Below are 15,398 nucleotides of genomic sequence, written 5' to 3'. Positions count from 1 at the left end.
AGGCAGAGTCTGCGCAAAACAACTTTTGAGAGAGTGGCAGCAACATTGCGGTAAATGTTTATTTCTTTGCGACATATCGAAGGAGGTACGTATAAGGAACGGTTATTTTCGTGTATTATAAAATCACACAATGTAATGCCTGGGGGTTGGGATGGCATGTTCCTCCCTTCTCCTTTGTTGTTAAATGCAACAAAAAACAATCAATCAATCAATCAATACTACTTATGATAAAACTGGTTTACTTATAATTAAAGTATTTCTACAATATTTTAGGCTAATGGACCAAACTCATTGTGGTTTTAAGATATGGTAGTAGCCTTTTGAGGTGTCTGGGATGAATTCATGCCCGTTGCATTTACTAGCAGTTTACGTCTTGATGCTCCCGGCGGCTCCTCCCACGTGTGAAGGTACTTTCTCCCGAGAGCACCCAGACGGTCTAGCCGCTAGATCGTCGCGGCTGTATTGCCGGCCAGGAATTGCCACGTGTAAAGTGTGTGTGTGTGTGTGTGTGTGTGTGTGTGTGTGTGTGTGTGTGTATGTGTGTAATTCCACGACCTGATCACAGTTGGACTCATAATCGCCAGCATCAGGTACCCTCCCAACATGAGCAAGTGCTCTTTATCGTCGATCTATGGGTACTGCCAGGACCTCACACACCACACACCCCATCCCCTTTGCTCAAGGGGGGATAGTAACCACTCCTAGTCAACGGAAAGAATCCGGCCTGAGCGGGCTCGAACCGTCGCCCTGTCAGACCGTGAAGCCTGTGTGTGTGTGTGTGTGTGTGTGTGTGTGTGTGCGTGAGAGAGAGAGAGAGAGAGAGAGAGAGAGAGAGCTGGCCGTGCAATAAGCCGGAGAGCCTTACTGCACCCACACCTCACTATCACCTGCCATCCTCGTCCATGTAGCTATCCACTCTACTCTTAAACCAAGCTATCGTCGATGCACTAACTATGTGATTGCTTAGTCTATTCCATTCCAGAGAGGCGGGCCACACCTGTCATGGAGGTGGGCGGAGCTTGAGCCAGCCGTCAAATCAGCGAGGAGTGCGGCGCAGGGCTGAAAACCGTACCTACCTTCGTAAATATATAAAGGATGTATAAAGGAATTGTAATGTAATGTAGTCATGCCCTGCCTGTGATTCTCCCGTCTCTTCCCTGCTGCAGGATAATGTCTGAGGGCGGCAGTCGGGGCGACGTGGCAATGAGGGCGAACGAGAACGTCCACAGGTCGGGGGTCACGCCGGAGGAGATGGCGGCCGGCTACGACGAGTGGTCCGAGAACTACGAGGAGATGGTGAGAGAGAGAGAGAGAGAGAGAGAGTCTACCTGTCAGAGATGGGCCAGTGTCATGGAGCGGAGCTTAGCCGTCAAATCAGCGAGGAGTGCGGCGCAGGGCTGAAAACCAACCGTACCTACCTTCGTAAATATATAAAGGATGTATAAAGGAATTGTTGTTACTGTAGTCATGCCCTGCCTGTGATTCTCCCGTCTCTTCCCTGCTGCAGGATAATGTCTGAGGGCGGCAGTCAGGGCGACGTGGCAATGAGCGAACGAGAACGTCCACAGGTCAGGGGTCACGCCGGAGGAGATGGCGGCCGGCTACGACGAGTGGTCCGAGAACTACGAGGAGATGGTGAGAGAGAGAGAGATTTACATATTTACAAGAAAATCAGACCACCATGGTCCAGACTAGGTGGTCTGTCCTTAAACCAAGTGATTTTACATTAATCAGATGGCTCCAAAACGTTGCTTTTCTTCTCTAGTTAATATTAAGTTCAACATTCGATCAGTTTTCCTCAGGCGACGTTTCTCAAGAGAACATGTTAAGGGTGGAAAGCCTTTCTTCGTAAGATTTGTTGTTGCTCGACGCTGAACACCTTCTAGTTTAGCAATGTCCTTTGCATGGTGGGGAGACCAAAACTGTACCGCATATTCCAAGTGGGGTCTGACTAAACTATTGTAGAGCGGAAGTATTACATCTTTATTCTTGAATAAAAAGTTTCTTTTAATGAAGCCCAACATTCTGTTCGCTTTATTTGCTGCATCGATGCATTGATGTGAGAATTTGAGGTTTGACGCGATTTTAATCCCCAGGTCCTTAACGCACTGAACGCTTGTGAGTTTAACGCCGTGTATTTCGTAATCGAACTTCTTATTTTTTGTTCCAACTTGAAGGACCTGGCACTTGTCTACGTTAAAGGGCATCTCCCATTTATCAGACCAAGCTGAAATTTTGTGCAAATCCTCTTGGAGGCTTTGCCTGTCTTCGTCAGTAAGAACCGAGTTACCAATCTTTGTGTCGTCTGCAAATTTACCAATGCGATTATTGAGTCCAACATCCACGTCGTTGATGTAAATAATGAAGAGCACTGGGCCAAGAACCGAGCCCTGAGGGACGCCACTAGTGACCGGCGCCCATTCTGAGTTAAATCCGTCAATCACAACTCTTTGTTGTCTGTTGCTCAACCAATTCGCGATCCATTTTTTTACTTGACCGTCAATGCCTATTTGCTTTAATTTATAAAGTAATTTATGATGGGACTTTATCAAACCTTTCTTGGGAAATCAAGATAGACTACGTCCACTGATTTGGTTACGTCGCCGTTGAGAAGAACCGTTATAAAAGGTCAGTAGGTTTGACAGGCAGGATTTTTTGTTACAGAGCCATGTTGTGAATCCCCAATTAATGAGTAGCTTTCGAAATTAACTCCCCTGAATATGTCTCAATTATGCTCTCAGGTAAGCTTACCTACAATTGAAGTTAGACTAATGGGTCGGTGGTTACCTGGTATTTTTGTCTTTTCTTAAAATCGGTGTCACGTTAGCCTTTTCCAATCCAGAGGACGATGCCTTGTCGCAAAGGACATAATGAACTCTGGTAGTGAGGGAGGAGGAGAGTATGTTCGCTCTTTTGTTTCTTTAAAGCAGTATAGGATATACTTTGTCCGGGTCCTGGACTTTTATTTGTTTAAGTGAATGGAGAGCTTTAAGGACTTCCATCGGTTGTTGTTGTTTTCAAAATTAGGCAATGCATTTGCATGCTCGAGATTTACAATAGTACTGGTGTTGGTGGGAGCGAGAGGAGAGACTGGCCAGTATTAAACACCGAGGGGTCGTTATAATAAGGTCGAGTATATTATTTTGTCGAGTTGGCTCCAGAAGCCATTTGGCTTAGATAATTTTCTTCTAGAAATTCAGATCATTCTATGCTTGACTCGCCTTCTGTACCTGACAAGTGTCCTTGCCCAGTCGATCCCATGGGGAGGTTAAAGTCTCTAATATCAGTGAGTCGTTGTTGATAAGTGACTGCCTTGAGACGCTGTACATTTTTCAAGGTCGTCATCAGTGATTGCCAGAGGTCTTATGGGTGACAGATATATTTAAATTGACTTTTTGCAATGTTTACTCGCACACTAAATGTTCAACGTTACGTGTTCCCCAGTGTTTTTGTTAGTGGGTTGCAAATAGCTTTTTCTGACATAAAGGAACGACGCCACCGCCTCTACAGTTTACACGATCACTTTTATTGCAGAAGAGTCTGTAGCCCATCTATGTTGTATTCAGAACTTAGAGTAATATTTATGGTATGTCGATAAATGCTTCGGTTATAGCAATTATGTCAAAATTTTTCTGTTAGAGCAAGAACATCTCAGTTCTATCAAATTTGTTCCTTAGGCTACGCTTGCATTGAAACTAAGGATTTTTAAGTTATCTAGAGGCTTAGTAATAGAGGTGGTGTTGGTACTTGCGGGATCACGGTTACGGGTTTGTTGCGATGCACGGCGTCTATTTACACGGGTGGGGTGAGGGGACGTAACTGTGACTCGTTTTTGCTCAGATGACACGTACTGCGTCGTTGAGGGCAGCCTTCCGAATCTGGCTGCCCCGATGGGAGAGAAGGTGCAAACTCCGTCCCTGTGGAAGAGCTCACTTTGTCCATAAGGAAATTGTCCCATGCGTTTTAAGAACTCCCACGTCGAAGCTCTCACAAAGAGTCTGTAAGCGGTTGTTTTAGGCTGAAGGCCTTACTGAAAAAAGTCGCCACTTTACCCTCCGCCTTGGGTCCGTGAGTAGAACTCCTGAAATCTGGAAATGTTAGGGGAGTTTAGACTTATACTGCTGGATGAGCCTACGGTAGCTTCTCAGGAGTTAAGCTTCAGACCAGGTCGTGGTGCAGAGAGAGAGAGAGATGCCTTCAGTACCAAGTGCCTACGCAGAATCATGGGGTATCGCTGGAATGATTTTGCGTTATACCGGCTTGACTACTCCGTGAGGTCCGGGAGTGAGTGATGCGGCCCCTGGGGTACGCACCTGTAATCACCCGCTTCCCCGTCCCTTAGATGATCTGGAAGGCAGGTGCCATTAGGCCCCGCCATCACGCTGGAGGAGGCATGCTGCGTTGGAGTACCCCCAGACGGCGAGGCCAAGAGCCAGGGTGCTGGACGTGGCCGCCGGGACCAGGTACCGTGGGCCGCAGAACTCCACCGGGAGCTTCGAGGTGGGTGCCGCTGAGGGCCTGCAGACGAGGGGATGTCGGTCACCATGCGCAATATCCTCCAGTCCACTGCCTTCTGCCTGCTTACGGTGCACTCAGCCTCAACACAGAGTCCAACGCCAAGAGATGAAGACGATGTGTTGGAAATTACAGCAGCTTGGCATGGAAGCAGAGCCAGGGCCGCTGGGTGGGAACTGGGAGCGAGGTAGGGCGGCATTACTATAGTCCATCGACTCTGGCAAAATGGAGCCCTGTGAAAGCTTGGCCGGGGAAACCCCATTGTTTACAGATCTAGCGATGACCTGCAAAAAGCATGACGTTTTGTCTCACCTGTTAGTCTGTACGTTATCTATTGTATGAATTTACATACATTCCTGTAATACTGACTGCGTGAGTGTTATGAATGGCTTAGGATTAGAGGATTGATTGATTGATTGATTTTAAGTTTCTTTCTTAATGGCGCACGCAACATCTTGGTCATAGGGCACCGGAGTAATAAAATGGAAGGCAAATAATTAAAATAATCTAAAGGGTGATAAAAGTTATTAGGAAGATAGTTTGAAATGGTCCCATTCAGATATAGCACTAGTTTAAAATATAATAAAAATGTTTTATTACAAAAGCCATATAAGTAGAAATACAAATAACTTTCTATGAAGAGACCATTACAAGGGAGATGGAGGAATTCTTGTCTCACTGCAGATACCTATGACGTCATGTAACCAGGGGTGAGCGCCTTTTCTCCCAGCATTAGGGAAAGGAAACGATTCTCATGTACATCACAACACCGGGAGAGGGTACTGCTCTCAAAGATCCGGGCCAAACGTGGAGTTCAAGCCAACTATGAGTATCGTCTGAGCTCAAAATAAGCCTCGGAGAGGTGCCAAATCACTTCGATCATCGGTTCCCCAAACCGAGGAAACAGAATCAACTTATTCACTGCCTGAAAGACTAACCATATTTACCATGAGAAAGAATAACAATGAGTGCCGTGTTTCCTTTCATGAAATAATAACTAGTATTGTTCTTGCTGAATTACGAATTAAAATAAAGGATTATTTAATTTAACCGATGGAAACAGAGAGAAAAGCCACGCCATCTGGCGAGATAAATTCAAAATATCGCTTCAGACCCCACGTGGTTGGTTTTCTCTCTCACTCCACCACCGGCCTTCACAAGTAAAGACCAAGGCACCTGACCTGTACCCATTAACTCGGACGCAGTGTGTGCCTTCTGTTACCTGACTCGAGGATACTACACCAGCAACGAGACTTCCAGAACAACAGTATCTTTGAAACCCTTCTCAGCTAAGTGCCCCCCAGCAGTTGGCTTTGAGACAGATAGATTTTTACTACACGGATCCCAAAATTAGGATTATGTATTCTATTCAGCTGTCTGGAAGGTGCTTGTTGGATACCTTCACCACCTAATAGCTAGTAAGCACTTGTTGACTGCTTTGGGATTGTCTGACGGGATTGTGTTTATTCACTTTGCAGGTGACCTAACTTTGTTGGGTAGGAATAAATTTACTGATTCCCAACAACTACTACTAACCATGCTATAACTTCTACTTCTAATACTGCTACTACACAACTAAACTACTACAGCCACTCCACAGGCACATAGACGCTGTGCTGGACCCGTCGGAGGGCATGATGAGCAACAGGGAGACTGGCATCTATACCAACGACTTCCTGGGTTTATCGGCATGGACACTCCACCGTACCCAAGGTATTGAAGTGATTTGTTTTTACATCAAGGACACGGCTGAAGTTCAGCAAGAGTACACAAAAAAAAAAGTCCGCTACTCGCCGCTCCATAAAGATTAAAGTAAAGTAGCAAGAGGTCAATTTCAGGTGGAGGTGTCTTGATACACTCTTCTTGAAGGCAGTCAAGTCATAGGCAGGAGGAAATACAGACAGAGGAAGGGTTGTTCCCAGAGTTTACCTGCTGCATAAGGGTTTTGGATAGTATAAGGATGAGCATGAGTAGAAAGTCGTGTGCAGCAGGGCCGCGGGAGGAGGAGGCTGCAGTAAGCATGTTCAGAAGAGCAGTCAACATGAATATAACGATAGAAGATAGAAAAAGAGGCAACATAGCGGCGGAATTTAAGAGGTAGAAGGTTGTCAGTAAGAGGAGGAGAGCTGATGAGACGAAGACCCTTAGACTCCACTCTGTCCAGGAGAGCTGTGTGAGTGGAATTATTGTTATTGTTGTTGTTTCATATTTAAAGATTAATATACGTATTTTTCTTATACATCTCTCTCTCTCTCTCTCTCTCTCTCTCTCTCTCTCTCTCTCTCTCTCTCTCTCTCTCTCTCTCAGACACATACGACCTGGTGGTCACCTCGGGTGGTATGGGCGAAGGTCATATCCCACTCAGTGGCCTCGACGACCTGGTGCGCGTCGCAAAGAACGGTGAGCGAGCGTGCGTGCGTGCGTGCGTGAGCGCGATAATGTTTTTACAAAAAAGGAGACAGCTCAATGGCGCCAAAAAAGGAAACAATAATATAAAAAAAAGCCCGCTACTTGCTGCTCCTGATAAAAAAAATCAAAAGAGGTGGCCGAAAGAGGGGTCAATTTCGGGAGGAGAGGTGTCCTGATACTCTCCTCTTGAAAGAGTTCAAGTCGTAGGCCGGAGGAAATACCGATGAAGGAAGATTGTTCCAGAGTTTACCAGCGTGAGGGATGAAAGAGTGAAGATGCTGGTTAAATATTGCATAAGGGGTTTGGACAGTATGGGATGAGCATGAGTAGAAAGTCGTGTGCAGGGGGCCGCGGGAGGGAGGGAGGCAAGTTAGAAGAGCAGTCAGCGTGAAAATAGCGATAGAAGATAAAAAGAGTCAACATCGCGACGGAATTTAAGAGGTAGAAAACTATAAGTTGGAAGAGGAGGTGATGAGACACGTGAGATGCATACTCCATACGAGGGCGGACAAGGCCCCTGTATATAGATAGCAACTGTGCGGGGGAGAAGAACTGGAGGAGACGATACAGAACGCCCAACCTCGAGGAAGCTGAATTAGCGTGAGTGGAGATATGAAGTTTCCAGTTGAGATTTTGAGTTAAGAATAGACCGAGGATATTTAGTGTTGAAGAAGGTGACAGCTGAGTGTTGTTGAAGAATAGGGGATAGGTGTTTGGAAGATTGTGTCGAGTTGATAGGTGGAGAAATTGAGTTTTTGAGGCATTGAAGGACACAAGGTTTCTTTTACCACAATCGGAAATGATAGACTCCAGTCTGGAGTCGTGTACTTCCTGTTGGGATGGCCTTCTATTGAAAGAAGTTGAATAATGCAGAGTGGAGTCGTCGGCGTATGAGTGGACAGGAAAGTTTGTTATTGAAAGAAGATCATTGATGAATAACAAGAAGAGAGTGGGTGATAGGACAGAGCCCTGTGGAACGCCACTGTTGATAGGTTTAGGGGAAGAACAGTGACCGTCTACCACCGCAGAGATACAACTGCCGGAAAGGAAACTGAAAATAAAGGAACAGAGAGGGATATAATCCAAAGAGGGTAGTTTAGTAAGCAAAGTCTTGTGCCAGAGACTCTATCGTAGGCTTTCGATATGGCTAAGAGAGGATGACCAAGAGTTAGTTAAGAGAGCAAGAAGATCGCCTGTAGAACGCCCATTGTGGAACCCATACTGGCGATCAGATAGAAGGTTAGAAGTGGAAAGGTGCTTTTGAATCATCCGGATAATGATTGATTCAAAAGCTTTAGATAGACAGTAAAGTAAAGCTATAGGGCGGTAGTTTTAGTGATTGGAACGGTCACCCTTCTTAGGCACAGGCTGTACAAAGGCATACTTCCAGCAGGAAGGGAAGGCAGATGTTGATTGGCAAAGACGAAAGAGTTTGACCAGGCAGGGTGTCAGCACGGAAGCATAGATTTTAAGGACAATAGGAGGCACTCCATCAGGTCCATAAGCCTTCTGAGAGTTGATGCCAGAGAGGGCATAGAAAACATCATTTGGAAGAATCTTAATAACGGGCATAAAGGAGTCAGAGGGGGGATGAGTAGGAGGAATATGCCCAAAATCGTCCAGGGTTGAGTTTTACAGAAAGTTTGAACGAAGAGTTCAGCCTTAGAGACAGATGAGACAGCAGTGCTGCCGTCAGGGTTAAGGAGAGAAGGGAAAGAGGAAGAAGTGAAATTGAAGGAGATATTTTTGGCTAGATGCCAGAAGTCACGGGAAGAATTAGAAGAAGCAAGGTGTTGACATTTTCTATTGATAAAAGAAGTTTTGGTAAGTCGGATAATATATATGGCACGATTCCGGGCTGACATGTAAAGGTCATAGTTAGCGTTGTGAGATGCCTCTCTATCTTTAACAGCACGAGAACAAGCATGATTCAACCAAGGCTTTTTAGCATGAGGAGTAGAGAAAGAACGTGGAATGTGTGCCTCCATTCCAGAGACAATCACCTCTGAGATGCACTGGGCACACACAGAGGGGTCTCTCTCCTGGAAGCAGTAATCATTCCACGGGAAATCGGAAAAGTACATCCTCAGATCGTCCCACCGAGCTGAAGCAAAATGGCAGAAGCATCGCCTCTTCGGTGGGTCCAGAGGATGTACAGGAACGATAGGACAGGAAACAGAAATAAGGTTATGATCGGAGGAGCCCAACGGAGAGAACAGTTTGACAGAGTAAGTAAAATGATTAGAGGTAAGGAAGAGGTCTAGAATGTTGGGCCTCTCTCCAAGACGGTCGGGAATACGTGTAGGTGCTGAACCAACTTGTTATATGATAGTCTGCTAATAGGACACATTTGTCAGTATTAATCATATTATTGAAATTGTCGTAAAAATCTATTTTAGTTTATAAGACTGAGGCTGCAGAATGTTAACCTCAGACTCTTGCTATCATTCCTCAATTGGGATAAAAAGGAAATGTCTGGTCTGGGTCTGGGGTCTTGATGATGTACAGACATGTATATATTATAATAAACGGGTTTTTAATTACCATCATGATCATGTTAATCTTTGTTTTTTTCTCAAGTTAATTTAAGTTATTACTCTTCCTAATTTTAAATGTGTCTGTTCCTAATTTATAATGTGTCAGCTGTTCCTAATGTATAATGCGTCTGCTGTTCCTAATCTTAAAAGCGATTGCTGTTCCTAATGTTAAAGGCGTCTGCTGTTCCTAATTTAAAAGCGTCTGCTGTAGTCTTACGTGGCGCAATGCAGAGGAAGTTAACTTATTTAATCTGAAAGTAAAGTGAAATGATCATAAAGTAAAGTTAAGTAACAGAGTAGTGAAGTATATGTGGCAGGTAGCATGTGGAAGGATGAGATGGAACGAGAGAATAAGATTAACGAAAAGAATAAAAACTCTCGCCCCCATCCCTCCCTCCTCCATACTTCCTTCCTCGAACAGAGTCGTCCGCCACTGGAACAGCCTCCCCGCAGAAGTAGTCAGTGCGGAAACGATCAACTCCATTTCCACTGACAGTAACTTTACTGCGTCGGGAGTGAACTGAACGTATCCAAGGTCACTTAATGTTCTTAGTTATGTTATTTTCTTCTTCTATTATGAGATATCATCATCATAATTTCGTTTAACGTCCGTTTTCACTCTTCCTGAGCGGTTGGACGCTTTATTGGTCTCCTCTATTCTGCTCTGTCTTCTGCCTGATGCTCATCCAATCCCATCACTGCCAAGTCTTCCTGTATACACCTTCTCCACCTTTTCCTAGGTCTACCAACTGGTCTCCTTCCTTTTACTTTCAATCTCTTCAAAACTCCCAGCACTGTATCCTCCCCTGCTTTTCACATGTCCGAACTATAGGAGTCTCCCTTCTGAGCACTGTTTCCAGGTTCTCTACTCCACATCTTTTAGCCACATCTAGCTGCACTAGATACCCTGTCTTGCTAATCTCTCCACAACTCCCAGCACTGTATCCTCCCCTGCTCTCTTCAGATGTCCAAACCATCGGAGTCTTTCCCATCGGAAGGAGTTTCTTTTCAAACCGAGTCATCCGTCACTGGAACAATCTTCCTTCAGAAGTAGTAAATGCGAATACTATCAACTCCTTCAAATATAGAATCGACCTTCACTTCGCTGCGTCGGGAGTAAACTGAATATTGAGGTGCTTTCATCTGCTCCTCAATATCGAGGTCTTTCATCTGCTCCTCAATATCGAGGTGCTTTCATCTGCTCCCAGGCCCTGGCCCAAGTGGCTGTCGAGCAGATTAAATCACCAAAGCTGGCAACCTCGTAATGAGCCAATAGGCTTTATGTTGCCTGCATTTCCATGTTTCCATGTTTCTGAGGTGGTGGCGGAGTGGCTGGTGCCGGCCCTGCATTCGCAGGTTTGATGATGATGAGGGTTGGAATCCGCCGCTAACAACCTGGGATTCTTCAGTCACCGCCGAGGGGCCTAAGACTACTCACATGCTGTCCTGAAGACTACCCACCAACCCGGACTCTAGAAGATGCTATGCAAGTGAAGTCAAGAAAGATCTCCGGGGGACAGCATGAGCCAATAATAATTGCGCCACTCTAAACAATTGTCTGCGCCATAACGGCTCAGGCCCACCATTAGACCCCAGATGAATAAAAAGCCTGCCGGCTCTTTAGGTCATAGCTAAAAAAGGAAAAAAGAAACTGTTTCCAGGTCCTCTACGCCACATCTGTTAGCTACATCTGCACTGGATCGACACCCTTCTATTATGAGATTTTGAACAAAGAATAAAGAAGAGAATAAATTGCTTTCCCGCCCCCTCCCTCCCTCCCTCCTTCCTTCCTTCCTCGAATTGAGTCGTCCGCCACTGTAACAGCCTTCCTGCAAGAGTGGTTAGCGCATACTGTGTGATTTCAGTTAATACAATAAACATGTGCAATATTCATACAGTGGAGGAAATGATAAGACTCGTAATATGATAATAGAAAACAGTAAAGGAAGGAATATTAATTAAGTGCATGAAACCAATTATAATCATTTTCCACAGATAGAGGTCGTTTTTTTCTTGTTCTTGTTTTAATAGTTTTTTTCTTCTTCTTCTTCTCCTATATGAGAGAGATAATAAAGATAATTTAATAATAATAATAATAATAATAATAATAATAATAATAATAATAATAATAATATGGTAACAATAATAATAATAATAACAATAATAATAATAGTAACAATAATAATAATTATAATAACAGTAATATGAGAAGTGTGATAAAGGAGAATTACAGAAGAACAAAGAAGAGGAAAGAAGGAATGGAGGAAACAGAAGGAAGGGGGAATATAAATAATGGAAATATATAACAATAGAACGGGTCAAAGTGGGACGGGGGCGTACTCGGTCACCTCTAAACAAAACAACGTGACTGAGAAAGAGTAAGGGAGGAGAGGGAGAGAATGTAAGGGATTAGGAGGTGGGAACTGGGAAGGAGGAGATGAGGAAAGGAAAGAGAGGGAGAGAAAGAGTAAGGAGGAGAGAAGATGGAAGAGAAGAGAAGGAGGGAGAGGGAGAGAAAGGAGGGTGGAGTAAAAGGAGGAGAGAGAGAATAAAGGAGGAAAGAGGAGGGATGGAGGGGGGAAGGAGTAAGGGAGGAGAGAGAGGGTGTAAGTAAAGGAAGGTGAGAGAGAAAAATTAAGGGAGGAAAGGAGGGGATGGAGGAAAAGGAAGGAGGTGAGGGAAATGAGTAAGGCGAGGTTCCCACTATTCCGTTTTGACGGATCCGTCGACGTTAATAATGACCTCAAAATGACGTCAGCGAAATAGCGGCCGCTCGGCACGGATGATCCACTCCGTCAGTCCATCGTCCATCATTTGTTGACAAACATATGGACAGCATTAACCACAACGACCTCTTGTATATGTTATTTTGTAGCTAAGTACTTATATTTCATATTCATGATATGTAGGATAATTTTCATTCTGTGGAGCACCATCTCTCCTCCTCTAAACCTCACCTTCTCTTCCTCACTGAAACACAGGTCTCTGAGGCTACTGACAGCAATCTACTCTGTTCCCTCCTACTATCTCTATCCTAAATTTCAACTAAAGCTGAATGTTGCGTCTACGTGCGCAACGACATAACTTGCTCTCGTGCCTACGACCTTGACTCTTCTGAATTTTCCACCATCTGGCTAAGACTTCATTGTCATACTATTACTAACTACATCTGTGCTGTTTATCTCTCACCAAACACTGCTATCTATGAAAAAATCTTTGACTACTTGAACTCTAAAGTGGAGCACATCTTGACCCACTCTCCCTTCACTGATTCAATGTTCACCACCAGCTTTGGCTTTCATCCTCTTTCACTGACCAGCCTGGTGAATAAGTCTACAACTTTGCCCTCCTCAACGACCTAGAGCAGTTGGTTCAGCACCCTACACGTATTTCTGACCGTCTTGGAGACACGCCCAACATACTAAACCTCTTCCCCCCTCTAACCCTTCTGCTTACTCTGTCAAACTGTTCTCTCCGTTGGGCTCCTCCGATCACGACCTTATTTATGTATCCTGTCCTGTCGCTCCTGTTCATCCTCTGGACCCACCAAAGAGGCGATGCTTCTGGCACTTTGCCTCAGCTCGGTGGGACGTCCTGAGGATGTACTTTTCCGATTTGGAATTATTACTGCTTCCAGGAGAGAGACCCCTCTGTGTGTTCCCAGCGCATCACAGAGGTGATTGTCTCTGGAATTGAGGCATACATCCTACGTTCTTTCTCTACTCCTCATGCTAAAAAGTTTTGGTTTAACCATGCTTGTTCTCGTGCCATTAAAGATAGACAGGCAGCTCACAAAAGGTTCCAGAGCCTTCGCACTCCTACTAATCACAAACTTTACATTGCAGCCCGGAATCGTGCCAAATCTATTCTCCAACTTACCAAAACCTCTTTCATCTACAGAAAATGTCAACACCTTGATTTATCTATTTCTTCCCTTGCTTCTGGCACCTAGCCAAAAATATATCCACCAATTTCACTTCTTCCTCTTTCCCTCCTCTCCTTAACCCTTACACGAGCACTTCTGTCTCATCTATCTCTAAGGCTGAACTCTTCGCTCAAACATTCTGTAACAACTCCACCCTGGACGATTCTGGGCATATTCCTCCTACTCATACCCCTCTGACTCCTTTATGCCTGTTATTAAGTTTCTTCATAATGATGTTTTATGCCCTCTCTAGCCTCAACTCTCAGAAGACTTATGGACCTGATGGAGTGCCTCCATTGTCCTTAAAACTGTGCTTCCGTGCTGTCACCTTCCTGGTCAAAGTCTTTCGTCTCTGCCTATCAACATCTACCTTCCCTTCCTGCTGGAAGTATACCTTGTACAGCCTGTGCCTAAGAAGGCACACCGCTCCAATCTAAAACTACCGCCCTATAGCTTTACTTTCATGTCTATCTAAAGCTTTTGAATCAACTTAACCGGAATATTCAAAAGCACCTTTACACTTCCAACCTTCTATCTGATCGCCAGTATGGGTTCCGCAAGGGTATTCTACTGCCGATCTTCTTGCTCTCTTAACTGACTCTTGGTCATCCTCTCTTAGCCGTTTCGGTGAAACTTTCTCGGTTGGTGCTAGACATATCGAAAGCCTTCGATAGAGTCTGGCACAGGTCTTGCTTTCTAAACTACCCTCTTTCGGATTCTATCATGCTCTCTGTTCCTTTATCTCCAGTTTCCTTTCCGCCCGTTCTATCTCTGCTGTGGTAGACGGTCACTGTTCTTCCCCTAAACCTATCAACAGTGGTGTTCCACAAGTCTCTGTCCTATCACTCACTCTCTTCCTGTTATTCATCAATGATCTTCTTTCCATAACAAACTGTCCTGTCCACTCATACGCCGATGACTCCACTTTGCATTATTCAACTTCTTTCATTAGAAGGCCATCCCAACAGGAAGTACACGACTCCAGACTGGAGGCTGCAGAACGCTTAACCTCAGACTTTGCTATCATTGTCGATTGGGATAGAAGGAACCTTGTGTCCTTCAATGCCTCAAAAACTCAATATTTCCACCTATCAGCTCGACACAATCTTTCAGACACCAATCCCCTATTCATCAACAACACTCAGCCGTCACCTTCTTCAAAACTAGATATTATCGGTCTATCCTTAACTCTAAATCTCAACTGGAAACTTCGTATCTCCTCTCTCGCTAAATCAGCTTCCTCGAGGTTGGGCGTTCTGTTCTTCTCCCCCGCACAGTTGCCATCCATATACAGGGGCCTTGTCCGCCCTCGTATGGAGTGTGCATCTCACGTGTGTGTGTGGGGCTCCACCTCACACAGCTCTTCTGGACAGAGTGGAGTCTAAGGCTCTTCGTCTCATCAGCTCTCCTCCTCCTACTGATAGTTTTCTACTTCATAAATTCCGTCGTGATGTTTCCTCTCTTTCTATCTTCTATCGATATTTTCACGCTGAATGCTCTTCTGAACTTGCTAACTGCATGCCTCCCCCCCTGCCGCGGCCCCGCTGCACACGACTTTCTACTCATGCTTTCCCTATGCAAGAGTTAACCAACCTCTTCACTCTTTCATTCCTCACACTGGTAAACTTTGGAACAGCCTTCCTTCACCTGTATTTTCTCCTGCCTACGACTTGAACTCTTTCAAGAGGAGGTTCTCAGGACACCTCTTCTCCCGAAATTGACCACTCTTTCCCACCTCTTTTGATTCTTTTTTTAGGAGCAGCGAGTAGCGTTTTTTTTTATTATTGTTTCCTATTTTTGTGTCATTGAGCTGTCTCCTTTGTTGTAAAAAAAAAGTGTTTTACGTTGTTCTGAAGGATGTTGTGTACCAACTTACAGGCGGAGAATCCTATTGGCTGTTGTGAGCCATCTGGAGTGGTTTAAATTTCCTGGATTTCTCCTTGACAGTGTGTCAGGAACAGTCCCATTAGAGATTGCTTTTCCCAATTGGTCCTGCGAAGCCATGTGGCCCA

General features: G+C 44.8%; 1 protein-coding gene across 2 annotated transcripts in view; it reads left to right on the top strand.

Annotated features, from left to right (window-relative positions):
• LOC127002494 (demethylmenaquinone methyltransferase-like) overlaps nt 1–15,398 on the top strand; it is a 146,953-nt gene that overhangs the window by 87,990 nt on the left and 43,565 nt on the right. The window contains exon 2 of one of the 2 annotated variants that reach the window (XM_050868503.1): nt 1,167–1,296. In XM_050868503.1, the coding sequence (XP_050724460.1) occupies nt 1,171–1,296 (126 nt within the window). In that variant the 5' untranslated portion in view covers nt 1,167–1,170. Of the gene's footprint in view, nt 1–1,166; nt 1,297–1,582; nt 1,636–15,398 lie in introns of those variants that run through there. The other variant, XM_050868504.1, reaches the window with a different exon arrangement.

The sequence above is a fragment of the Eriocheir sinensis genome, chromosome 23, assembly GCF_024679095.1.
Source record: "Eriocheir sinensis breed Jianghai 21 chromosome 23, ASM2467909v1, whole genome shotgun sequence".
Classification (NCBI taxonomy): domain Eukaryota; kingdom Metazoa; phylum Arthropoda; class Malacostraca; order Decapoda; family Varunidae; genus Eriocheir; species Eriocheir sinensis.
This window is presented reverse-complemented; position numbering and strand designations above follow the sequence as displayed.